The sequence below is a fragment of the Piliocolobus tephrosceles genome, chromosome 7 (assembly GCF_002776525.5).
Source record: "Piliocolobus tephrosceles isolate RC106 chromosome 7, ASM277652v3, whole genome shotgun sequence".
Taxonomy (NCBI): domain Eukaryota; kingdom Metazoa; phylum Chordata; class Mammalia; order Primates; family Cercopithecidae; genus Piliocolobus; species Piliocolobus tephrosceles.
Window position 1 is genome coordinate 145,759,271 of NC_045440.1, and position 27,077 is coordinate 145,786,347.

The 27,077-nt window shown below is 54.7% G+C and overlaps 1 protein-coding gene across 18 annotated transcripts in view; it reads right to left on the reverse strand.

Moving 5' to 3' along the window:
- Window positions 1-27,077, reverse strand: part of TSNARE1 (t-SNARE domain containing 1) — a 133,199-nt gene that overhangs the window by 74,775 nt on the left and 31,347 nt on the right. For 3 of the 18 annotated variants that reach the window (XM_023228069.3, XM_023228070.3, XM_023228071.2), the window contains exons 2-4: window positions 9,938-10,064; window positions 1,839-1,988; window positions 116-634 (exon numbers count right to left, since the gene is read on the reverse strand). In XM_023228069.3, coding sequence (XP_023083837.2) covers window positions 116-634; window positions 1,839-1,988; window positions 9,938-10,025 — 757 coding nt within the window. In that variant the 5' untranslated portion in view covers window positions 10,026-10,064. Of the gene's footprint in view, window positions 1-115; window positions 635-1,838; window positions 1,989-9,937; window positions 10,065-10,183; window positions 10,206-12,085; window positions 12,209-21,816; window positions 22,011-27,077 lie in introns of those variants that run through there. The other 15 variants (XR_002734904.3, XM_023228080.3, XM_023228064.3 and 12 more) reach the window with 12 other exon arrangements.

Sequence of the window (27,077 nt, forward strand, 5' to 3'; positions counted from 1 at the left end):
GGAGGAGAGGAAGGGCGCTGTGGAGGAAGATGCAGGATGACATGGCCAAGATGGGCCCCACCTTCCTGCTGGACAGAGTGCTGCCCTAGCGAGGTGAGCTGGGCAAGGAACTCACCTCTGGGCGGCTCCAGACCGAAGCCCTCAGAGGGCAGGGCCTGGCAAGAGAAGGTCTTGGCCACCACCTGCTCCACAGGCGTGAGGGCCAGGGCCTGGGGCTTGCCGGAACCGGGGCTGGGGCCATGGGCCACCTTCCGGAGGTCGCCCAGCTTGCGCCGCACGACAGCTCGCAGGTCCCGCCACTTGTGCTTCAGGTCCACGACGTCACGGCGGCAGTAGCCCAGCGCGTTCACGGCCTGCAGGATGCGGCTCCACACGCGGTACCTGCGAGTGGGCTCGGCTTTCAGCAGCCCCGTGCCAAACAGCAGCTGGTGGTGCTTGCTCACCTTGGACACCAGCACCTCAGTCTCCTGCGGGCAGAAGTTGGGCTTCCTCTTCTTGGCCCGGGTAGCGCTGGGCCCCGCCACCCGGCCATGGGGCCCAGCAGCCAAGTCCTTCCTCGGACCAGTGGTGGGTGATGCGGTGGGTGATGAGGTGGGCTCCGGCATCCGGTTGCCTTCAGGGGCAACCCCAGGCCCTGGAAAGGCACCAAAAGGTGGACGTTTAAGGCCCTGGGCCTGTGGAGGCAGCAGCTCCAGCAGCAGCTCCCTAGGGCACCTCCTCTTTGGTTGCTGCTTCCGGACATGGCTGCCTGGTCCTGACCACCACCCCTCCCTGCTGGCTGTCCAGAGACCTGGGCCCACGATCCCCTAGCCCTGACACTGCCTCACCGGGTGCCGTCAGCAAGCACGTGGCTTCTGGGTCACAGTGCCCCATCTCCAAGACAGCACACCACTAGCCCTGCCTGTCCCTGCAGGCACCACAGGGGTGCGGGAGCCAGGCAGGCTAGGTTGCAGCCCTGGACCCTCTCCTGCCCTCAGGCCAGGGCTGGGCTGCTCCTGGGGTCAGCCCTCACTTGGGGACAGCCTTCCAGCTGACATTTTGGAAGGCTCCTGCCTACCTGCCCGCAGCACAACTAAGAGCCCCTGAGCACGGGCCTCAGCTTCCCCTCCCGCACTTGGGCCGAGGCTGGTGGGGACGTGGTGGCCCGGTCAGCAGCCTCACCCCCCTGCCATCCTTTGCCTCCACAGTCCTCCACCCTGCAAGGGAACAGGGCTGCGCTGGCAACAGTGGCAAGTCTCTGCGTCTTTGCTCACATACGAGCTTTTTCACTAACCCGACCAGCTTCCTGAAGGCAGGGACAGTGCCCGACACCGCAGGTTCCCTGGTGCGGCATGTCTGAGCCCCCAGGGAAGAGCACTCAAGTGCAGGCCTCTCACCAGGGGCCTGACATCCCAGAAGCACCTGGAGGGGGCCTCTCCACCAGGAGGGAAGCCCACCAGGATACCCGCAGAGGTCACTGCACCTGTTCTTCGCCAAACCACACCAAGCACCCTGCCACCCCTCGCCAGCCCACTGCACAAGGACGGTCGGGCTTGGGGGTGAGAAGCCACGTGAGCAGGTCCAAAGCCCCCGGCGGGAGCACCCCTGCTCAGTCCTGACCCTACAGGACTGGCCAGCTCTGGCCATCATGCAACTTCCATCCTGTGGCCTGTTTGGGCTGGCTGCACCCTTGGCCCTACTCAGGGGAAGCCTGGTGGGGGGCAGGGAACACAAGCCCCTCACCTCCTGGCCCCAGCCTCCTCCCTGCTGCTCCTGCCTGCTGACCCCGCCCTCCTCCGCACCTGCATCTCCAAGCCGCCTTCCCAGGACCCCCAGACCCAGCGTCTTGAGTGAAGTACCTCGCTTCCTGGCCCTTGGGACAATAGACGTGCCCGCCGGCCCCAAATCACCTTCCCCGTCCTTCCCCACACAGGGGTTCTGCAGCTTGCTCTCTGGCGACGGGCAGGGGAAATGGCGGATTCCATACTCGGTCCAACATCTAGCGCACTCTATGGACAGCAAGGGACAGTCACGATTACTCTCAGCTCAGGGCGCTCCTGGCAGTGCCAGGCGCCCACGCACGGACAGCAGACGCCCAGGACCCGAGATGCTCCACTCAGGGCTCCTCCTCCAGGAAGCCCTCCCTGCCTGGCCTGCTATATCCTCTGGATCATCCCCCTTCTGCTGAATGCCAGCAAGGAGTTCAGAACTTTAGGTGTTCCGGATTTTTCTCTGAACCAGTTCTGAAATGTGACTGCAAACTAGCATACAACCCCCAGGGCCTGCAGGGGTAGCCACAGATTAAGCCCTAGACAGCTATTACCAGTCAGCAACAAGGTACAAAACGGGAAGTGCGGCTCCAGCATCGTTTAAGGCGATTCGAAATTGCTGCGACCTCCACACTCAGAATCATTCTACTGCATTTTGTAAAAGTGTCATTCCGTAGCGTATGGGAGATGAAAAGCAAAGCCACACTGCTGTCCCCACCCGGCTTTGCGGAGGCAGAGACACGTGTCCCACCTCTCCCAGCTCCCAGCCCCCACACGTGCTTGGGCCCTACACAGAACGCATCATAATTGTCTCTAATTCTTTCCATTGTTCACAAAACATTTCAGGACACATTTCACTGAAATTCATTGATCCTCAGATGCACCTCATAAAAGCATTTTAACATCTCCGGAACCACAATGTGCCTTTCGATCCACGGCACCCCAGAGTCAAAGACACGCATGTGCGCCAGGCTGAGTGAGGCCTCCGAAGCCGGACCCCACGTGCCTGTCTGCAATCTGTTCTTCCCGGGACATGTCCCAGTAGGTAACAAGGATGCTGCTGGCTCAGAAGCGCTTTCTGGCCACGTCCGTGGCCTCCAGGGCCAGGTCGGCACAATGGATCCCAGGGCTGCATCCCTGAGCCAAGCGCCTGAAGCAGCAGCTCTTGGAAAAGGCCCTTCATGCAACCCTCAGAGAAGTGACACTAGGGGCCGCCCTGGTGCACTCCCACTCGGGGTCCCTCTAGGGGGACCCTGTAGCCCAACGTGAGGGGAGGGAAGGACTTCCCCAAAGCCTCTCACCAGACCCCCGGGAGGTAGGAGAGGTCCCAAAGGCCACCTGGTCCATTCTCCTGCCCCCAGACAGCGCTGCCCAAACTACACAGGCAGAGACACACCTATGGCCACACAGATTCAGGGAACGGCCTCCAGTGCCCAGCTCACTGCTCTGGACTGGGGCTCACTCACCCTCCACCTCTGGGCCCTGGTTGGGGGAAGAGGGAGAAGCCTGCGGAAGGACAAGAGGGCAGCTGCCTGGCTCATTTCAGGGGGGAGGTTTCACAGGGCAAAGAGGTGCAGTAAAGTAGATCAGAGTCAGATGATGACAACCTTCTCGGGGGCCAGGGAGGGAGCAGCCACAGTCTGGAGACAGATGCTGCCCTAGGAAAACCAGGCACCCATGAGAGAGGCACTGGCCAAGGTCTGGAGGGGCCCCAAGTCACAGAGGGAGGGGCCCCAAGTCACAGACGCCTCTCAGTGTTTGATGAGATGAACCTCCAGCATGCCCGCCCCCTCCGACCGCCAAAGAGAGCAGGGCCAGTCCCTCCAGCTCCCGGCAGGCCCCTCTCCCCTGGCATCCACACCATCCTCTCTCTGCACAGAGACACACTCTCCAGGCCGGAAACCCCAGACAATGGTCTGCGAGGGGATCCAGGCACTTGGTAATTGAGCTCAGCCTCTGCTCAGAAAGGGGTCCCACAGGCCCCCAGAGAGACCACAGGCCCTGCCGTCACTCAAGAACACGCCATCACCTCACCACACTGAATCCACTTACCCCAAGTCCAGGTCCTACACACTGCACCCACGTTATTCCACACTGCTCCCCACGCCCCTCAAGGCGCCAGTATGCTCTGCCCACCCGAGCCACATGAATCCAGACATGGCAGGGACAGCCTGGGATATTTACTGTATGCTTTTGAATAGAATAATACCCACAAATTACAGAAAAAATGTAAATGCAGACAGTGATAAATAAAAAAATAAAGATCACAGCATCCAGAGATAAACATGATGAACCCTGGAGGTGGGCGGCTGTCTTCCACAAGCAAATACTGCGTGTGTGGCTTTGCTTCTTCCACGCACCACATTCACCACAAATCACAGCACACGCACAGGTCACGCGAGGGCCTTCGACAATGTGATGTTAATACCCACATCGAATTCTATCCCAGCTGTAACACAATCGTTTTCCTAAAGCCAGGTACTTACAGGATTTCTGAGTCAGCACTCACACAAATCATACGTGCTGAACACCTCTGCCTGCGTGTCTATCTCCCAAGACAGAGCCCAAGAGGAAGTATGGCTGGGCTAAGAGAATGAACACTCCTGGGTGTCCCGAAGCTGGCTGTTCCTGGCACCCCACACCTACCCTCCCCCACAACCCTGTGGCCCCTGCTTCCGCCCCAGGCTGCCCCAAAGCTAGCTGCTCCCGGCACCCCACGCCCACCCTCCCCTGCTCCCGCCCCAGGCTGCTCCAAGGGGGCTGCTCCCGGCACCCCCCGCCCACCCCCCCCCCCGCCCCTGCTCCCGCCCCCCGTCCACAAGCTGTCTGCTCCCAGCACCCCACACCCACCCGCCCCGTGGCCCGTGCTCCCACCCCAGGCTGCCAAGGGCATGTTGACATTTTCCTTTCCTGCCAGGTTACTGTGAGGCTGACCACTGCTGGTGCAATGAGAAGACAGCTACATTTCCTAGCTGTCCACAGACCTGGCCGGTTTGCATGGAGCTCTGGGGAGCTTTCTTCTGTGTACTTGAGTTATTTATGGGTTGACAACTCACTAGCTGGCTTTTTGCTGCCTCTGTCCAGATGACGTGACGATGACGCAAGGGCCCTAAGGTGCTGCCCAGTTAGGTGGCAGGACTTTGGCACACAGCAGGGACTGGGCACATGCAGCTGACCCTACACCCATGGGACTTCGTTCAGGCCCCACCGGCCTGCCTGGAAGGCCTTGCCCAGCTCTGAGGGTCCTCGAAGGCCCCACCCACACAGAAGGCCAAGAGCTGAGGGGAGCAAAGGAGGCTGAGCCAGGCTTGCCCCCGCACCCCAGAAGCAGCCCCGGCCACGACAACTTTCAAGAAACCCGGACGACACTGCTGCTTTTCTTTCAGATGTGTAAGCGGGTTTGAAATCACTTTAAAAAGACAACTGGAAAAAAGCACATTTGAAAATGATGAAGTAAACTTCTAAGTAATTCCTAAACAAAGAAATCATAATGGAAAGTTATTTAGAACTGAACAAAAATTTAAAATACTGTACATTTCAAAATGTGTGACATTCAACTAAAGTAGTTTCTTGGGAAATTTCTAATTTCAAATGCTTTTGTTAGAAACGAATAGTTACCATATTCATGATGAATGTGGTAAATATTCAATCTGGGAGTCAGAAAAATAAAACAGCATCAACTTAAAGAAAGGAGTGAAATGATGAAACTATGAGCAGAAATCAATCACGATTTAAAACTCGCACGCACAGAAGGGGGAAGCCAGGAGCCACGTCTCTGCAGAGACCTGCACAACTGCGGGGTCTCTGTTGATCTGACTATAAAAGAAAACAGAGAAGGTACAAATACAGAATATCAGGAATGAGAAAGGGGACGTGGTTGAGGCTCTGAGGCTGTGAAAGCAGTAGCAGCCACCAACAGCCCTCAGCGGCCCTGCCCGAGCTTCACGGGTGTCGATGCATCCATCCACATGACCCCCAGGCCGGAGGCCTCTTCTCGCCTCCCCTTCCCCACCCTGAGCTCACAAAGCTCATGAGCAGCAGGGTTGGCAGGGCTGAGACCAAGGCAGGCAGGGTGGGTACACAGGGCAGGGCAGGGACCAAGCAGGCAGGGCTGGCATGCTGTGACTGGCAGAGCTGGGACTGGGGCAGGCAGGGCGGGCAGGGCTGGGACCAGGGCAGGCAGGGTGGGCAGGGCTGGGACCAGGGCAGGCAGGGTGGGCAGGGCTGGGACCAGGGCAGGCGGGGGGGCAGGGCTGGGACCAGGGCAGGCAGGGGGGGCAGGGCTGGGACCAGGGCAGGCCAGCTTCTGCATCTGTATCTTAATCATTACATGAGGGTGCCCCAGTGTCACAATTGACAGCAAAAGGCTATTGTGTACAATTTACTTTCAGTAAGTTGAACATTTAGATAAAACAGTGGAATTTCCAGAAAAATGCAACTTAGCAAAACTGACCCAAGAAGAAATAGAAAGCTTGAATAACGTTTTACAACTACAGGAATTAACTGGCAGTCAGAAAATCTCTCCACAAAGGAAAACACTAGATCCGCATAGTTTAACAGCAAAATCCCAGAAACATTCAAGGAATACATAATCCTGTTCTTCCACAAACTCACCAAGAATAGAACCACCGTCTCCATTCAACACTGCAGTAGAGGTTCCAGCCAGGAAAAGAAACACATAATAGGCGAAAGCACTGGAAAAGGAGCGAAAACGCTGTCATTATGCACAAACACCACCATCTACAGGGAAGGCTCAAAAGATTCCACAGACAAATCATTACAATAAAAAGGGTTTAGCAACATGGCTGGACACAAACCAGTACACAAAAATCAATTACACCACACAGGAAAAGTCTGGTTTCTTCCACAAATAAACTTGGAGGGAAATAAGAGACAGAGGGAAGCCAGAGACAAAGGGAAGCCAAAGACACACTCGAAGGAGGAGCACGGGTCAGCGCAGCACGGGATCTCGGGAGGCTCCATGTTAAACAGCATCTCTGAAACAGACACTCCCAGAGGCCGTCGGCCACTTCAACTGCAGGTTGCATACGGCGGCCAAACAAGCTGTCACGGTGGAAATCTGGTCACACATAAAAGGAGTCCTTCTCTTTGGGGACACACTGAAATATTACCAGATGAGATGATCTGCTATCTGGGATTTACTCCAGAATGACACGGCAGGGGAGCAGCTTGGGGGCACGTGTACGGCCACACTGGCCACGAGCAGTGAGGGGAAGCTGAGGTACACCAGGGGCTGCGATGTGTCTGTGCCTACTCTGATGTGTTTGAAAATTTCCACATTTAGAAAATTAAAACATAAAATATTCAAAAATTAAATAAAATGGACTCTGTTTCTTAGAAAAAGACAATTGCGTGCACACACCAGCAAGAAGCATTTGGAAAATGTAATATCCGGAATGGTACCACTTACAATGGCAGGAAAAAAAAGTTTTTACTTTGTTGAAATGAATTTAAGAAAAGATACATACGATCGTTATACAGAAAGTTATATGGCTTCATTGAAAAACATTAAAAAAAAAAACCCATAAATATAAAGACATGTGTCTGTTCACGGACTGGATGCCTCAGAACGATGAAGAAGTCACGTCTCCCCATGCGGACGCTGGGACGCCAGGCAAACCCAGTCAAAGCTCCAGGGTGCAACAGGTGATCCTAAACCTTACGGTCAACATCAAACCACCAAACGTACCCAAGACACTTCTGTAGAAAAATCAGAAGGGCAATTTTTTCTAAAAAGGATTGAGAATTACAGTAAAGCTATAGAAATTAAGGTGGATTTTGGCATATGAAAAGCAAACTTGACCAGAGAACCCAAATGAAAACTTGATCACAGAGCTGTCAGCAGGTCTGCAGAAGAAAGGGAATTCCACAGTCCACACAATTTGTTCTTAAACAGAGAAAAAACAACATCACAGTTTCTCCTCCGCACTCATCCCACCTCACACCATAAACAAAAATCAAAGGTCAATTAAAGTCTTAAATATGAAAAACAGATTGTTCAGTCTTCAGAGGGAAGTAAAAGACGGCAGCAATATCATCTCGGGATGGAAGTTACTGAACAGAAAAGTGCAAGTCCCGAAGGGAATGATGGATCAACGCAAGGCTGCCCTGGCTGAGAACTTCTGCCTCCCAGTGAGAAGCCGGCCCGGCCTGGGTCGGGCTGTATAAACCCACCTGAGGAGGCTTCGTCTCCAGAGCACAGGAGGGAAGCCTGCAAACCCATAAGCACAAGGCAAACCCAAGAGAAAAGCAGACAAACAGTGCTCCCTGGCAGGAAGACCCACATGCCCGATAAACACGAAAAGGGGATCCATCCCATTCATTATCAGAGAAACATCCATTCCAACCAGAGAGGACAAGCCACACCCACCAGGTTGGCAAGACGTCGCCGCCCGACACCCCGGAGTACTGACAAGGACATGGAGCAAAGAGGGCTCTGGGTGGGGCCCGCGTTGGCTCAGCTGCAGGTGGCCCGGCCCAGGAATGCCACCCCACCGTGTGCCAGCAGAGGCCCTGGCCATGGGCACAGGCTGTGAGGGAGGACACGGGAGCCAGCCTCAGCATCCCCAAGATGTGGAACACGCACAGATGCCGCGGTGTGCTCACAGAACCCAACATGATGCAGCACGAAATCGAAGGGGCCACAGCCACGCAAAACGTGGAGGCTCTCAGAACACGACGTGTAAAAGTAGCACAACCCGGAGCCCCACAAATCATCTGAGCCCAGGGAAGTTCAAAACCTGCACAGCTCAGCAACATACGGCTCAGGGATATGCACACACATAAGCAAAACTGTGAAGCAGCAGCAAGATGCAGCACGTACACAATTCAGGGCAAGAACGAAGGAGTGGGGAGAGTAAAGGAGCAGGGGCCTGGGGGTCAGGCTCACCACCTCCAAACCATTAGATCTGAACCTGTATCTACACCCCATGCACACGCGCACACACGCCCAGTCTTGTGTCTACTCAGCATCCCTTGGAACACGTTTTTAAACATAGTATAGATCAAGCAGCTGACACCGTGCCCTGTCTAAGGCCCCGCAGGCTCCCCTGGCCCATGGAAGTAACTTCCATCCACACCGGCCTCCCAGGACACCCTCATTCAGGTCTCCCAGGGCTGCCTCCTCCAGGGTCCCCCTCTACTTTCCACTAAGCACCCCCTCCCCGAGGGCCCTCCCTCACCTCCTCAGCTCACGCAGCCTGCCCCTCTGGGCTGGCAGTCCCAATCCCTGGGTCATTTCCTTCCTAGCACTCAAGAAAGAGGATCTCAGAACCATCCCAGTCAGAACACGGGCCCCCAAGTGCACAGGACTCACTTGTCTCTCTGCCTCCTGCCCAACTCCTGGCACACAGCAGACGCTGGACCAATGGTCTGGGCGGGAAGGAGGAAAGGGAGGCAGAAGCAGGAGGAGACCAGGCCAGCCCAGCACTCCCAGTGGGCAGGAAGGATGAGGGCATCCTAGAGGACCTGGCCTGCGAGGCACTAAGTGGTGATGGCAAGATGAGGAGGAGCACTTGGTGATGTCACCAATAGCCACGTGCACCCCGTCCTCCCGCTGCCATCCTATCCCAGCGCACCCGTCCTCCCTGTCCTCCTGCTGCCATCCTATCCCAAAGCACCCATCCTCCCTGCTGCCATCCTATCCCAGCGCACCCCGTCCTCCTGCCGCCATCCTATCCCAAAGCACCCCTGTCTAAAATATGCTCTGAAATACCTAGAAACAAACCCCAGCTCTACCTTGCACCAGCTGCACGGCCCTGGGGTGAGGTTTATGAGCCCCAGCGGCCTCATCTTCCTCCTCTGTACGGGGTGCAAAGTGCCGCCTGCTCCACACCGTCATAGGAAGGCCAGGTGAGATCCTGCATCCCCTCAGCCATTCTCCAAACACCCCGAGCAGCACCCACCAGCAGCTTGGTTCTCTGAGCGCCAGCTCCATGGCCAGCATGAACTGGGACACTCAGGTCTGCCCACACGCAGGACAACCACTCCTGATGCTTCCTTTCCAAGGGCCTGAATCGCCTGAGCTCAGCAGTCACACCCCATCTCAGGACACAGGCCACTTTCCTCAACAGAACAGAACCGGTGTATAGCCATCAGCATGACACAGTGGGGACCCTACCCACTGCCATCCCCTCCTCCCTGCCCCCACTGCCAGCTACTATCATTACCTAGGGGCTGATAGCCTTGTCTTGAAGGTCCCCCAAAAGGGCCACGGCTCCCCAGGCCACCTCCGCCAGCGATGGATCCGTACGACATCTTCTTACAGATGGCAGGGCCAGCAGCCTCCACACTGAGCTGGAGGAAACAGGAAAACCAGGGGGAAGACGGGGAAGAGATGGGGATTAAAGCTCCAATTCAGGGTGCACAGGGGCCTCCTGACCCTCCCCAGCCCCAGGACCCTGGCTCCACCGTACTCATTCCCTAGGCTACTCCAGGCTTCTCACCAGCCCCCAAACAGCAACCCCACAGAGCCCCTTCAAGGTGGCCTCTTGGTCCACAGGTCCCTGTAGGAACACAGAAACACAGCCTGAGGAAGGTGTGCCCCATGCCCTCCCAAAAGGGAGCCCCAGCAAGGTGAGCCCTCTGGCCGGCTCTTAAAGACCAACCCCCACCACCAGCATCCCAGCTGGCTTCTGGGAGCACTGGGCCCCGGCAGGGCCCCCGCCATGCAGGCAGGACCCCCACCAAGCAGGCAGGCATCCACTGCATGTGAGTCAGGCCCAGGCCAGGCTGAGAACCCTGCGCTCACACAGCCCGCCAGCATCTCCAGCTCCATTGTCCTGAGCCGCACTCCACAGTAGCGGGGCTGGGTCAGGCCCGGGGTGGCTCTGCCCTGGCTGAGTGCAACCTGTGCAGCTAGGCAAGAGCCACGGGGCCTCTCTGGGCCTCAGTTTCCTCATCTGTGAAGTAAGGGGAAGAAGAGGACCTGCGTCCTAGGGCTGTTGTGAGATGTAATCAGACACACATTACAGTTGGCGAACAGTAAGCACTAAACACGTAACTCACGGCATTGGTGCCATCCTTGGGGCACCAGCTATCCCTGGCCTGGGGAGCTGGGCATCCTGCCCAAACCGCTCCTCCCATGGGCTGCAGCTCCAGGCAGGGACTCAGAGCAAACGACCAGAGGACAACGGGAGCTCTCCTGCCCAGACACTGCCAGAGCGTCCTCCCTGTGTACAGGGGTCCCTGTGCGGGCAGCTTCTGACTGGCCTAGACGCTAATGCTATGACTATGGAGCCTGCCAGCCAGGCCACACTCAGTTCCAAACACCTTAGGGCAAGGGCTCCACCCTCCCACACAAACACCTGAAGCGCGAAGGCAGGTTTCAGAGCAAAGTGAGCCTCACACCAGCTGAGTACTGGCCCAAGTCCCTATGGCTGGGGAAGGCGATGTGACCCCCACGTTCCCTCTGAGCAAGATGCCTGCCTGTGCCATCCAGCCCCGCCCAGAGCAGGGCAGCACCAGGACACCATGGCCCCAGTGGGCCCCACTGCCCTGCTCAGAACAATCAGGGACCGACCCAAACAGCTCTGGCGGCTGCGGATCGCACCTACCAACACCCACCGCACTAGGAACTTACACAGCCTTCTGAAACCGTAGTAATTCATTTTAAATAACAAAGCTCTTTCTGTGAACGCAGAGAACATCTTTAGTAAAAACCATTGTATTCTCCAAAAACAAAACCACTGAGGGACAGCAGCGCCATCCTACAGCCGTGGCACCCTCCGGGCAGGCCCAGCAGGACTGCCACACTCACACCTGCTGCTGGTGCAAGCTGCTGCCGCACCGAGTTCCACCCGAGGCACATGAAGACGTCCAGCCCCACGCAGGGAGGCGGCAGGCAGAGCGGTGCTCAGCCCCTCTCTCCACGGGTCTCAGGCCTCCCATCCCAGGTACCTGCCCAGTCCCCTCTCCCCACACTGCCTGGAATGGGGAGGTGGGCAGGAAGTTGGGTCTCAGGGGAAGACAGGAGGCAGGAGATGTCTGCTGCCCCGGGGGAGGGTGGGCTCTGAGGGCGGGTGGGATTCCAGGAGCTCCGAGTGAGAGGCAGGTCTCAATCCAGCGAGCAGAGAGCTCCACACACGGGTCGGGGCCTCATCGGGAAAAGCTCAGATGTGGAAGACAGCCCAAGACACACGGGGGAAACACAGCGTGGAGGAAACACACACTATCCAGAGAGAAAACTTTAACACGGAACAGCGCAGCAGCTAGCACTTCCTTAACTCTGGGCGCATGACGACAACCACACAGGCGCTTTACTGCTCGCACAGATCCATCCGCACAACCCTCTCCGCTGGGGCCACAATTATCTTTACCTTGCAGCTGAGGAAACTGAGGCACGGAGAGGTGAGGTAACTTGCCCAAGGTCCCCCAGCTGGTAACGGGTGGAGAAGGCTTCAGACCCGGGCCGCCTGGTTCCAACGCCTGTGTTCTCTGTACTGCCCTCAAAGGAACGAGCCCAGATTGTTTGGACGAAGGGAGGCAAGATGGTGCACTTCCGGGTTCTTCTTCACCACCAACTCTTCCCACGCCCGCGAAAAGGCAGCCGGCGCCCGGGACGGTGCAGATCAACTGGGCATGCGCCAGGTGACGTCAATCCGAAGAGACCAAGATTTACCTGGCCGCACCTGCGGAACGCCCCGGACACGCCCGTGCCCCGCCTATTGCCCTCCCACTCCTAGAAAAGCCACTCTTGGCCAGTGAGCCACGTGGCCTTCTCACAGCCCCACTCCTGTCCGGATGTCAGGACTGTGGGAACTCGGTCCAAGAGCTTCACCGGGGGTTCCGACAGACTTCACCCCCACACCTTAGGTTACCAAAATAAACTTGCAGTTTTGCTCCTACACTTGCCTACCCGCACAGGAACGGGACGCCAAGAAAGGGACTTTCAGAGAACACAGAGGAGCACCGAGAAGTCAACACTGGGAGCAGCAGCAAAGAGCTCCAGAGAAGGGGCAGGCAGAGCGAGCGCCTCCAGAAACTAGAGCACGAAGACACGGGGAGTCAGAGGAAACCACCGGCCCTGCACAGGAACTTCTCCATGGGAGCAAGCGGAGCTTCAGAAAGAAGGACGGGAGAGCCAGGGGAAGAGAATCGTCAGGAACAGCATTCGCACGGATCCCAGCCAGAGCTCACTCAAGCTGGGTAGGGGCCCCTCACGCCCCGGGAGACCTCGGGACACCCAGACAAGGAGACTGTCCACAGGCAACCAAGTCCCACATCCAGCACCAGAGGCCACGGTGACTGGGGAGATCCCCACAGCTTCAGTGCGGGGACTAGTGTAAGGGCCATCGGAGGCCATTTCCAACACCGGGGGTCCCCCCCTCCACACATGTTTTCTCGGGGAGGTACTCGAGGGTGAGCTCTGCCAGAACCAGGAACCGTGAGGACGGAAGAAGGCCTGGACCGCCTGCAACCACAGGAAGCTGAAGGGGACGCAGGGCAAAAGCTGTGCCCAGGCAAGGAGGGCAGCCCACTGACAGGGCCCCAGGAGAATGTTCTAGAGAGACTTCTTCAAGAAGACAAAAGCCCAACCACTGATGTGAAGGAACGTGAGACTGAGAGCTAGAGGAGGGCTTCAGGCTCCTAAGAAGTACAAAAAACACCAGGCAAACAAAGGCAGTTACGAACTCCAGGGAAAACCAAAGGTTGAGCAGAGAAGAAAATCATCCCGGTTTCCTATGACTGGGCTGATTCCAGCAGCACATGTGGTTCTAATTAGGAAAGCCCTGGTCTCCTTGAGAGTGACAACACTGCAGCGACACCGGGAGGAGGGGAAGCAGGAAGTGTGTGCATACGTGTGTGGGTGCATACGTGTGTGCATGTCCCTGGGTGTGTATGCAGGCATGTGTGTACGTATGTGGTGGGCATGTGTGTGCCTGTGTGTACCTGTGAGACAGCAAGTACTTGTGTGTGCAGACAGACCTGAATCCTCATCTTGCAAGCTGATAATGCGTAAACATTTAAAAAATCAAGTAGCAATAGAGGTCTATTATTCAGAGATCAACATCAAAAGAATCTACTAGAAGAATCGGCATAGATGAGTCTGGGCAAGGGGATGGAGGGCGACTGGGGATGACTTTTTCTTAATTAACGTTGTACAACTCATTTAATTCATTTACTCTCTAAACTACATGCACGTATAATTTTACAGTATTAAACCTTAATTTGTAGAATTCCAGTGAAACATCATCTAGAAAGACCTATCTGGAACCAAGGGGAGGGCCGTTCGGGGGATGCCGTCAGCAGACAAGAGCCAGGTGAGCATCCAGGGCTCTCCTTAAATCCCTGGGAGGCGGCCCCAGAGCACCTAGCTTTGTCCCAGGTGGCCACCCAGGCCACAGGGAGACGCAGCTGATGCAGGGCATGGCCCAATCCTACAGATACACCCTTCGTGCCCCAGTGCCACCACACCAGCAGAGCAGGCCTGTCCCGGCCTCAGGACGTGAACTTCCATGGAGGAGCCAGCACAAGCTGTCTTGGGCGAGGGTTGCTGCAGAGGCTTTCAGAGAACTCGGGGAAGGGTGCTCAAACCCCAGGTGGGGAAGGTCCAGCAGTCCCAAGAAAGTGGCTCAAGGGGGTCCTCAGCACAGGGTGCTACTTGCCATCACCTAAAATGATGGTGAGGCACTGAGGGGGGTCAGTCAGGCCTGACATGAGACTTGTGTTTGGGGAGCTCCCTCTGCTTCAGGATCGAGAGCAAGCTGCTAGGGGCACGTGAGGGGCTGGCAGGGCAGTGAGCAGGTGGTGGCAGGAACCAGGACCTGGGCAGGGAGGGAGGGTGGAGCTAGGGATTGGCACTGAACCCAGGGAGAGTCAAGGACAAGCCCCAGGTTCTGGCCCAGAAGGCACGGGGACAGTGCTTTGACTTCCTCGTGCCAGAAAGTGAGGGGAGCCGTGTGCAGGGATGAGCGCAGAGGGGCTCCCACAGGCAGGCAGATACCCAAAGCCCTGGAGGTAGGGCTAGATGCAGAAGGGGAGTCCACTGTGTAGGGACAGTTGTAAGGAAGAGAACTCCCAGGAGCGAAGCCTCTGTGGAGAGAGGAGAGGGCCCCACAGACAACACAGGACATGGGGACAAGTTGGGGGGATGTTAACCAGAGGTCACAAAACCACGGCGGAGGCTCCATGAGACTGCAAAGGGGAGCGGGGTCTGCTGGGTTTCAGGACAAGGGGGAGCACAGGAAGCTTGAGGAGGGCTCATGAGAGGTAGGAGCACTCACTCCAGGGAGGAGGGAAGAGATTCAAGTCTGAAAGAGCTCAGCTGAACCAGAGCTGGGGCCCCCGGGGGGGGGACTGGAAGGCTGCCCAAATCCCCTCTGCTCCGGCCAGGCACGCGGAGGGGAGTGGAGATTCGTGAGCTGCTCAGCCGCCACCAAAGAGACCACCTGACCAAATTCACAATTTCATTTCGCTGCACACGGGAACATGAAACACCTCTGTGTCTGCTCAGCCAACTCAGAGACAAAGGCCAACCTGTGGGAGGGGCCACCGAGTCACCGCAGGCAGAGGCGGCTGGTCTGGGAACACGTGTCTTCTGCCTACTAACGGCCCCGCCCGGCCAGCCACTCTGGACCCCTGGGGACACCTGGAACCCAGTGTGTGCAAGCCCCCCATCGCTGGGAGACCACAAGGGGCCGCAGGGTACTGAGCTGTACCAACCCAAACCCTCCAGGTGCCCCACGCTTCCCCTTCCCTCCAGTGTCCGACTCAACCCCCATCCTGCGCTGGTCCAGCCCTCCCCAGTACTGCCCCAGCCAGCAGTGGCCCCTGTGCCCACACTGGCACCCAAGGCCTCTGGGAACTGGGCCCCGTCCTGCCCCAGCCTCAGCTCTTGCTGCGCCCCTGCCCCACGCCCTTGCTCTCTGGGGGTTCTGCCTGTTTCACCCAGGCTGCCTTCCACCTCCGTGCCTTTGCCCAGGCTGTGCCCTGGCTTCCTCCATGCTGCTCCTGCTCCTCCACCCCACAGCCAGCCCACGCCCCCACCAGGCCAGCCAGGTGCTCCTGTCCTGACCTTCCTGCCCACACCTGACCTCAGAGCCCGATGCTGACCACACGTCAGGCCGAGCATCGCCACGCTCCATAAGACGTAGACAACCACCTGTTCCCCGCCTAGGGGAGGCTGCACACCTGCTGGAGCCGTCCTCACCCAGGGCTGGCCCGGTCCAGTGCGTCATCACCCCAGCCCTGCCCTGACCTCAGCATGTCCCAGCAGGCCAGACCAGAAACCCTATCTCCTGTCCCCAGTCAAGGACCCCCACAGGATCGGCCCATCCTTCACTGAGGGGGAAAGAACGAGAAGCCCAGCCCTCACAGGTGCTGAGCCAGTGTCCTGAGACTCGGCACCACTCACGTCGCTGGATGTCACACGAGTCCATGAGGAGGTACTCTCATACATCCCATTCACAGGGGAGCCGGGGAAATCCCCAAATGAGAATCTGACTGGCCCCCGGCCACCCAGAGCCTGCCTGCCTCACCTGCACCTGCTCAGCAGGCCCTGGCCAGGTGCCTCACTTTTGTGAGCAAGGCTGATCCTCACGACACTGTGAGGCAGGAGTTATAACCCCATTCAAGAAGAGGACACTAAGGCCCAGGGTCAGCCAGCCGTCAGTGCAGGGCATGAAACACGCCAGAAGGCCTCAGACCCCCTGGCCACAGCATGCCACTCCTGTCCTAGCAGGAGCGCACTGCCAACCACAGCTGGCACAGATGCCCTGCCAGGAGGAGGGGTCAGCACCCAGGCATGCTGGCTCGCTCAGGTGGGACTTCATCCTGATACCACGAGAGCCTCCCAGGAGTGAGGTGGGTGCAGGGAAGGGCCGTGGCACAGAAACCAGGAAAGCAGCCGGGTACTGTGGGGTGCGGCCTCGAAGGCCTGGGCCCAGCAACAGAGGGAGCCAGACCTTCCCAACCAAAGCACCCTGCTGAGTTCAGGACATGGTGGGGCCCCCGAAGCCTCCAGGAGAAAGCAGGCCAGCATAAGGGCTGCACATGGGCAGGGGACCTAGCCAGGGCCAGTGCTCAGAGGAGGGAGGGCTGGGCAGCCAGAGGCACAGCCAGGAGGGGATGTGGCAGAGAACAGGGACGAAGCTTGAGGGGGACATGGAGTCCCTTGGGGGAGTATGGCAAGGGCAGAGCGGGCACTGGCTGAGCCAGATGTGGCTGAGGGCCTGGGCAAGGGCTGCAGAAGCCATTCGCGGCCCAGCTGGGCGGAAGCTGGCAGCAAGGCCAGGCCGGAGGGGTGGGCAGAAGCTGCCAGGCTGTTTTGCCCAAGAATGGCCCAAGCCCCAGGGCTGCCTCAATGAGGCCAGATGGAGGCCAGGGACAATGCCCCACTTGCTCCCAAGAAGGCTTCCTACCAAGCTGCTTCCGTGCCCGCCAAGGCCAGCCACCAGCCCCTCTGGCCTCGTGCCCCTCAGGCTGGCGCCGGCTCTTCCCAGGGCCCCTAACCCCCGACAGCCTGAAGGGAGCCGTCTGTCCTTGCACTGCCCAGATTCTGTTTGCAGGGCGCCGGGGGAAGTGGCGGTGCCAGGGAACACCCACTTCAGGCGTGCCACCACCCTGGCAACTCAGCCTGCCCCTGGGACAAAGCACCCAGGCCCAGGAGGAGGGGAGGCCAGGCAGCAGGCCAACCCAACTGCCCACCAGACTCCCGGCCCCAGCTCTGGGGCTGGGTCCCCAACTCCTGGGCTGTGGGGCCAGTGCGTGGGTCTTGAGCCCCTCAGTCAGACTCCCCAACAGGGCCTCTGAGGCAGGGGGCCAGGCCCCACACAGGCAGAGGATATCCAGACTGGGCCGCCCTTCCCCCAGCAGGTGGGAACAGTGTTCTCCAGGCCGGGCTTCCAGAACAGCCCCAGCCCCTCAGCCTGGCTTGAGAGCAGGTCGCTCGCAGAGCCAGGCCCCACAGAGGTCGCATCAGCTCTCCCGCCCTTGGTTTTCTCATCTGTCAAACGGACAGCAGTCCCGCCCTCACCTTCGGGCATGCGTTCTCTGAACCTCTGACCCGGGCACCATGGTGGGGACACAGCAGCTCCAGACAGACCTGGCCTGCTCTCGAAGACTCTGTGCTCCAAACAGGGACAGACAGGAAAGCGGCATCACACTTGTCCCATGGGGGAGGAAACGAGGAGGGCAGCTGATTGGATGTGCCTGGTCAGTGAGGGCACCAGAGGCCCCTGACAACTCGGGCTGGAGGACACGAATGCAGGGATGGGCTCCTCGGGCAAGCCCAGGGCTGAGCCACCAGCTGGGACATGCCGCAGCAGAGGCAACGGCAGGAAGTGGCGCTGCCTCCCAGGAGCGAGGGCACAGAAAGCAGCCCAGGGCCCACACCCGGACAAGGGGCCAGGGCAAGGGCGACGACCTGTGGCCTCCACGGTGTCCCCCTGCGGACCCATTGTGGCGGAGTGAATCCTGGGGCAGGCTCTGGCCCCAGCTGGGCTGCTCACACACGGGCTTTCTGCAGCCCCCAGCCTCCCCTGTCCTCCGGGAAACAACACGGTGACAGGGGCGGAGCTGAACTCACTCCCAGGGAGCTCAGGCTCGGGCTTGCCCTTGGCCAGTGGCGGGCATGCTGCCCTCACACTCGCTCAGTGAGCCTCAGGCGAGCTCCACAGACAAGGCTGGAAGAGACAGAGGGAGCTGCCAGTTCACAGGGAGCGGACGCCTAGATCAACGGCCAGACCACGGCCAGCGCCCGCTGCAGACCGCCGGGAGCCCTCGGCCGCGCCCCACCACAGGGAGAGACCACAGCGCAAACCTCTGCTCCCTGAAGCCTGCCCTTTGGGGGAAACCATTTTCCCGGGCAAAATGAAACCGCAAAGTTCAAGAGGAGAAACTGAATGATGGATGAGGCGCCCTGATCGCCTGCAGCAGAAGGGCTTGCTGTGCAGGGCAGCTGCCCACCGGGAACCTCCACAGGTGGCCATGCTGCGGCTCCTCTGCCTGGCACGCAGCTTTCACCACACCTGTAACACAGCCTCTCCACAGGCAGCAATCAGACCGCGGCACAGGAAGGGGCGGTCCCAGGAAAAGAGAGCTCCTTATCTGGCATCCCACTTCCAGGCGGGAAGAGACAGACCCAGGACCCCAGCGGAGCTGTGGCCTCAGGGGTTGCTGCTGGAGCTGTCCTCCCACCCTGAATGAGCGGACTCCCTTACTTGGCCTCAACAGACCCATGTTGACAGCAGTAGGTCACCTCCCTGCCCTGGATATTTTCAGCCTCTTTCGACTTCTCGGTATAATCCCTAAAAGCACTCAGGGTAAGGCAGAGAACACGGCCTGAGCCCACTTTCTGCTGCCGTAACAGAGTGTCACACACAGGGGAGTCTGTAAAGAAAAGAGATGGCCTCAGCTCGCGGTTCTGGGGGCTGGGAAGTCCAAGATGGAGGGGCCTCCGGTGGAAGAGCTCACAGCACATGAGGCCAAGAGCAAGCGGGGGCCGGCGCTTCCTCTCATCAGGAGCCCACCCCCAGATACGGCAGTGACCACGACCCAGTCACCTCTCAGGGGCCCCACTCTTCATACCGTCACAATGGTGACCGGATTTCAGTGAACTTTGGAGGGGACACTCACACCACAGCACAGTCCCAGTCCAGGAGCAGAAGACCTAGAAAAGTCCCAGCTCAGCCTCTAGCTAGTCCTCTCCAGCCTGCTGTGCCCCAGCAAGTCCTGGCCCTTGAATCTATTTCCTCATCTGTAAAATGGGACCAAGAAGGGAGATCTCAGAGGGTGGGCATGAAGACCAGTGAGATGAAACATGTGAGACACTCTCAGGTCCCAGGCAGGAGCTCAAAGCCCAACTTCCAAGTCTCTGGACACTCGGTCCCTGGCCCCAGCCTAACGCATAGACACCTAGAAGGGTCCTGGTCCCCCAGAAGCCCACAGCCACCATGCTACGCTCAAACAGACCAGTCTCCAAGCCACCAGCAAGGAAGAGGACCTTCTGTCATCTCCCCACGTGGCTGTGTGAGAGCTGTGTGGCTCCCTGTGCACTGGTATCTGCCAGGGATGGCCCTACAGGGAAGAGCCATCTCAAGACCACATGGCCCAGAGGAAACAGCAGGGCCTAGGTGAGGAAGCGGGGAGCCTCTGGATCCTGTTTCCTGGTTCCTCTAGCTCAGTGTGAAGGCTGCTGGCCCTGCCCTCTGTAAGAAAATGTCATACGGCTCCATCACCGGTAGAGGTGGCCTGGGGAGACGTGGCCTTTTCGGTGGGAACCAGGGAGGAGAGGGAGAAGAGATGTGGGTTAAAGCTCCGATTCAGGGTGCACAGGGGCCTCATGCCCCTCCCCAGCCCCATGAGCCTGGCTCCACTGCACCCTTTCCCTAGGCCACCCTGAGCTTCTCACCAGCCCCCACAGAGCCCCTTCAAGGTGGCCTCTTGGTCCACTGGTCCCTGTAGGAACACGAAAACACAACCTGAAGAAGGCGTTCCCAGGGAATCCTGAGCCGCCCAGCCTGCCACTTACCCTAAGGGCCAGACACCACGAACTGGTCCCCACAGGAGCCTTCAAGCTGTGACTGATGTCCCCTGGACCACCCTCCCCTCGACTGCCCACTGTGCACAGAATCCACCAAAATGGCACCCACCCATGAATGTGCCCTCAGGGTGCTTTGGAAGCCAACCGACCCAGAGATATCAGGGTGAAGACCACGCACGCCCTCGCATGAGACCAGGATGCCCAACAGATGGTGCCCTGCATCTGGTCACACCTGCTCGTGAGACCACAGTCTCATGTGGAGATGTGTAGGACAGACAGCATGGTTCCAGGTGAGGAAGAAGAGTCACCTGTACCAGGAATCCTCTAAGGGAAACCTCAATTTTTAAAATGAGAAAACAAAACCTGGGGAGCGAAAATCACTTTTCAAGGTCACAGGGACAAAGCGGATCTAGAATAAGGTGCCTGGCGCCCCATGGCTGCAGTGCCTTCTACCTGCCCCACCTTCCACACTCAGGGTTCCTCGGTGCTCTCCCTGTACCAGCACTAAGGCCTGATGTCTGCCCTCATGGCAGTCTCCCCACTGGACCACGAGCTACGGAGGAAGAGGAGCGTGTCCTCATCATCCTACCCCCCACACTGAGCACTCCCGCGCTCACTCGCCAAGCAGTGTACTCGATTAGAACTTGGAGGAGTCAGCGTGAATTCATAGTTTTTAAGATGCACAGAGAAATACAGATATAGATGTGTGTGGGTATATATAATCACACAGGCACACTCATTTACATAGCTGAGTGTGTACATGACAGACATCTACTCCCTAGCTTTGTCCACTGAGAGGGCTGAGACACTACACACCCCCATAGTAATGGACACACCCAGCACACAGCTCTTGCTTCCTAAATACCACTCTTCACTGAAAGCAAGCAAGAGATATTAAGATGTCTTAGAGAAATGGCTGACTCCAGGGCTACAGCCAGGAAAGTGTAAGTCTGGAGCATGCAGCATGCTGTTATGCAAAAGAGTAAGGAAAAACTCAAATAAAGGTAGGGGCATCTCAAAAGGACACAAGAACCAGCTTGAAAAGGCTCTCCCTGGCCAAATGTGGACAATCTGAGCATTAAAATAAATAATAAGAACTGTATAACTCATTGAATAAAATAAAAATCCATCAATCCACACTGTTACAGATGAGTAAGTAGGAAAAAAACAAGAAGAGCTTTTCTTTAGAGTAGAAAGCCAGCTAATAACTGTGGAAGGAATGATGGAACCAGCAACCATCAGGATAATCATTCACTCTGGTAAGAATGTCCAACAGATGTTACAGCTAGAAAGACAGAGAGACAGAGAGAGGGGAAGAAAGAATAAACCAAATGAAGGACATGTTAACATTTGGGAAATCTGGGCAAAATATACACAAGTTTTCCTGTTAATCTGGCAACTTTTCTCTAAAATTACGTCCAAAAGTTCTAAATTAAACCTAAAATTAAAACTCACTGGAAATTATTTTTTAATCATAGGAATAAACTGTAAAAGGTGCAAGCACTGAAAAGTGCAAAACATTACTAAAAGAAAGTGAAGAACATGGAAATGAGTGAAGGGACCTACCATGTTCATGGACAGGAACACTCAAGACTATGCAGCTATAGCAGCTGATGGTTTTGCAGAGGAATTTGGCCAAACGTTTCCAATGTGCCATAAATTGTCCCAGGCCACTGAAAATGAAGGGAAACTTTGATTGCTTTTTTTTTTTAAGATGGAGTCTCTCTCTGTCGCCCAGGCTGGAGCGCAGTGGCGCGATCTCGGCTCACTGCAAGCTCCATCTCCCAGGTTCACACCATTCTCCTGCCTCAACCTCCCGAGTAGCTGGGACTACAGGCGCCCACCACCACGTCCAGCTAATTTTTTGTATTTTTAGTAGAGATGGGGTTTCACCGTGTTAGCCAGGATGGCCTCGATCTCCTGACCTCAGCCTCCCAATCTGATTGCTTTTATGAAGCATGTATGACCATGTCACCAAAACCTAATAAACCTAACCTAAAAACAAGAAAAAGAAAAAATTACAAACGAACATCTTATAAATACTGATGCAAAAATACTAAATAAAACACTAATAAATAAACCCAAAACCCCCTCTGCTTGTTTTTCCCAGGAATGCAAGGCTAGCTCAACAAGAGAACACTCATCAGTGCACTACACCATATTAACCTAAGGAACCTATGGGGAAAAGCTGGTGAGTTTCTCTACAGATGTTAAAAACAGCATCAACAGAGTTCAATGCTCATTTCTGATGGAAACACAAAAAGCTGTCTTATAATGATAAAACAAAGAACCTTTCATCCTAAACGAGCACCTTACTTAATAAAAAACACTAGGAACAATTCCCGAATATCAACAAGGAAACAAAGGTGCCGGCTATCTCTAGTCCTATTCCACACTGTTCTGGTGGTGTCAGCCAATGCAGGTGAAACAAGAGATCAACACGACATTAAAAACAAAAAAAGAAATGAAACACGATTATCTCTGCTTGCAAATGATACGACAGTATACTTGGAAAACCCTAGCAAAACAATGTTAAAATCTGAACAATAAAAGATTTTGGTAAAGTATCAGGATACAAAATGAACATACAGAAATCCACAGCCTTCGCATACGCAGAAACCAGTCTGAGACAGTCATGGTAGGAAAAAACCCATTTACAACAGCAACAAAGAACACAGTATACCTAGGAATAAATTTAACATGAAATGGGAAAAATCTCTTCAAGGGGACTTTAAAGTATTTCAAAGTTCAGAAAACTAGAACTGATCAAATAGAAAGCTATCCCTTGTTCTTCAATAGGATGACTGTATCACAAAGACGTCAGTTTTCCCAGCGCAATAAAAATACCAACATGCGTTTTTATGGAGCTGGACGGGTTGACAGGCAGTTCATCACAGGCCGTTCATCTAGGAAAACAAAGACACAAGAATAACTGGGAAGACACTAAACAAAAAGGGCTCGCACTTGCGGACTTTCAGAGTCCTAGAGGGTGAAGTCCTGACACGCGTTACAACAGGAATGGATCCTGAAAGCACCGTGCGAGGCGGAAGGAGCCAGACACCAAAGACCACACACGTGTGATTCCACTGTCACGAGAGGCCGCAAGATGCAAATCCACAGAAACCGAAAGCAGACAGACGACGCAGGGGTGGGGGAGGGGGACGAGGGAGTGACTGCTCATATATGTGGGCTTTCTTCTCAGGGTGACGGAGATATTCCGGCATTTGATAGTAATGAATGTACAACACTGTAAATAGACTAAAATTCACTGAATTATACACTTCAAAAGGGTGAACTTTAGGATATGTGAATTACACCGCTATTATTAAAATGCTAGAAAGCCTCTATAATTAAAACTGTGCATGAAAATATAAATAGACCAATGGAATAAGGAAGAAAGTCTAAAAATAGACCCACGTACATATGGAAATTTAGTATATGATAAATGCGGCATCACCAATCAAAGAAGGACTTTTTCATAAATGGTGCTGAGACATCTGCTTAGACATTTGGAAAAAAAAAATTGGTTCATAACTCACATAATAAAAAGAATACACTCCAAATGGATCGTGGCTATCAATGCAGAAAAGATAAAACAATGAAAGTATGGGCAGAAGAATGAATTCCCCTTTAACCTCTATGTAGGGAAAAGTTTCCCAAGTAGGACTCAAAATCAAAATACTACAAAAGGAAAGACTGACGCATGCCACAGCTTTTATAACAGCAAGCAAACAAGAAAACTTCTGCATGTTTTAAAAAAACCAAACAAGCAAAAAAAAAAAAAACACCCTAAGCAACGCAGAAAAACAACAGAAGACAAGCAGAGAGAAAATATCTGCAACATATGCCGGAGACAAAGGACGAATATTATCCTTAACATATAAAGAGCTCATAAAAACCTCAAGGAAACCAAAAAAAAAAAAAAAAAACGGGCAAAAGACACAAACAGGAAATTTACACACAGAGGATATAAAACTGGTGCTTAAACATATGAAAAGATTGTTCAAGCTGACTCATAACTAGAGAAATGCAATTTATACTGGTTCGGAGAGTTCCCAATCTGCCTATGACTAGGAAGCTGCAAAGAGTGCTGCCCGAACCTAACAATACGAAAAGGCCTGGACTCATCAGACAGCTGAAGCATTAGGGCCATGGAGTAGCCTGAAACCAAAAGAGAGTCCCAGGAGAGAAGGTGGGAGCACTAGCCTCTGCAGCAGAGAAAGGGCAGGAGACCCCAGGGGCCACCCAGGTAGGCAAAAAGAATGAAGCCACCTGGGCGGCCACACCCACTCACTCACAAGCTCTTCTCCATGGGCTCAAGAGAAAGCCTAGCACAGGACAAGGCAGGACCCTGGGGTGCAGGTGCCAGCAGACTGGCGGCCCTGTAGCTGAAAGATAGGAAGCCCCTCTCCCCTGAAGAAGAAAAGCCCAAGCCTATGGGTTAAGGGCAGCAATGGCTGAGCCCTGTGGCCCCACGGCATCCGTGAACACCCACAGTGGCTAAGGAAGGGTCAAAAAGCACTTCATGTCTCTGGAAAAGGGGCAGGACACCTTCCTGGGCCCATGACAGGAGTGCAGGAGAGGCAGAAAACACTCTCCTTTAGAGACCAGCAAAGGATTCAAGCAGAGTTTAACTGCCGCAGGGAGAGGGAAGGGTCTCCGTGAAACCCCCGCTCCTGAGACCAGGCCTGCCTGAGACTGAGGCTACAATGAGACAACCGTCACCCGGCTGCCAGGCTCCCAACAGCCAGCAAATGAACCTGCTGCTGCAGGAGGGGAAACAACGTGGGGAGAGACCACCTCTGTATCTGCAGCGTGAGCACAGGAGGAAGCCCAACGCTGTGGAGAGTAGGGCAGGAACACCCACCCACCCCAAACACCAAGTAACTCCACGGGAATCTGTAACCAGGTCATATACTGAGGGTTAAAACAGCTGCAACAAAACCCGAATCCAAGCCAACCCCTGACCAGCTGGACTCAACCCCACATAAATGGCCTAGTATAAGGGGAATGCCCATTTCTGAGCATAAATATTATTTATCTCAGTCTGAAGTCCTATATCTGAAGTAAAACTCAATCAAATCAATCAAAAAGTACGAGACGCACAAAAACATTAGAAAAAGCAAACCACTGTCAAGTAACAACACAATTAGCAGAGCTGGACTGAGGAGACCTCAGAACCATCAGGGAACTTTAAATAACTATGGCTTCTATGTGAAAGGCCCCAGTAGAAAAGATGGACAAAATGCATGAGTAGTGGGGAAGTTCAGCAGAGAAATGGAAACTCACAGAGGGTCACAGGGAAATGCCAATAATTAGAAACACCAGATGGAAATGAAGAAGGCTTCTGCAGCTCTGCCATAGACGCAACACAGCCAGGAGGGAAAAGTCAGTCAACCTGAAATTACCCAAACAAAAACATAGAGAAAAAAGTGAAAAAGGAAAACAAAAGACAAGCACCTACCAGACATTATCAAACGTCCCAGCAAATGTTTAACTGGAATCCCAGATGGTGAAGACAGAGAGCGCAGTGGCAGAGAACTTTCCAGAAAGAATGAAAGGCATTCGCTCTAGACTGAATGTGTCTTCCAAGGTTGGAATCTAACTCCCAACCTGAAGGTGTTAGGAGGAGGAGCCTTTAGGAGGTGATGAGATCATAGAGGTGGAGCACTCATGAAGTGGATCAGTGCTCTTATAAGTAACACCCCAGAAAGACCCTTCACCCTTCCACCACATGAGGACACAGATAAAGGCCCCATCTAGGAACTGGGACATAGGCCATCACAGGAACCAAATCTGCTGGCACCTTGATCCTGGACTTGCAGCCTTGAGAACTGGGAGAAACACATTTCTGTTGTCTAAGGTATTCTGCTATAGCAGCCTCAACAAGCTGAGACAGTATCATCCCACAGACCCAAAAAGTCCAGAGAGGCCAGGCATGGTGGCTCATGCCTGTAATCACAGCACTTTGGAAGGCCAAGGCAGGAAGATCACTTGAGGCCAGAAGTTCAAGACCAGCCTGGCCAACCAAGTGAGACTCCATCTCTACAAAGAATAAAAAATAAATTTAAACATTTGTTGGGCACAATGATATGTGCCCAGCTACTCAGCAGGCTGAGGTGGGAGGATCACTTGCACCCAGGAGTTTGAGATTACAGTGAGCCAAGCACCACCGCACTCCAGCCTGGGGGAAAGAGTGAGATCCTGTCTCAAAAACAACAACTACCACAAAAAGCTCAAGGAACGCTATGCAAAATAAATACTAAATAAAAAAGGTAAAAAACACGTAGAGATATCATACTCAACCTGATGAAAACCAAAGATTAAAAAATCTTGAAGCTGACAAAGAAAGAATACAAACCGCCCGCAAAGAAATGAAGAATTACAGCTGACTTTCCCTCAGAAACCATGCAAGCCAGAAGACAATGGAGTAACATCTTTAAAGCGCTGAGGAGAAAAACAACAACAACAACAACAAACCTGCGAGCCAGAATTCTATGCCCAATGAAAATGTCTTCAAAAATGAAGTAGAGAAAAAAAGCTGCTGACCTAAGTACCTTTGGAAAACAGCATTCTGACTGGAAATGTCGGACTAAAGCAAAAGGAACCGTATAAAAACACTACACTTCAGTTGGCAAAGCTGTTTCTCACAGGCACAGGAGGACATCATCACAGATCCTACAGACATTTAAAGAATAATGAGGGAATATTACTAACAACTTTATGCCCATAAATTCAACAACCTAGATGAAATCAACAAATTCCTTGAAGGACACAACCCTGAATAGCCTTGTATCTATTAAATACACATTGAACTGGGAGTTAAA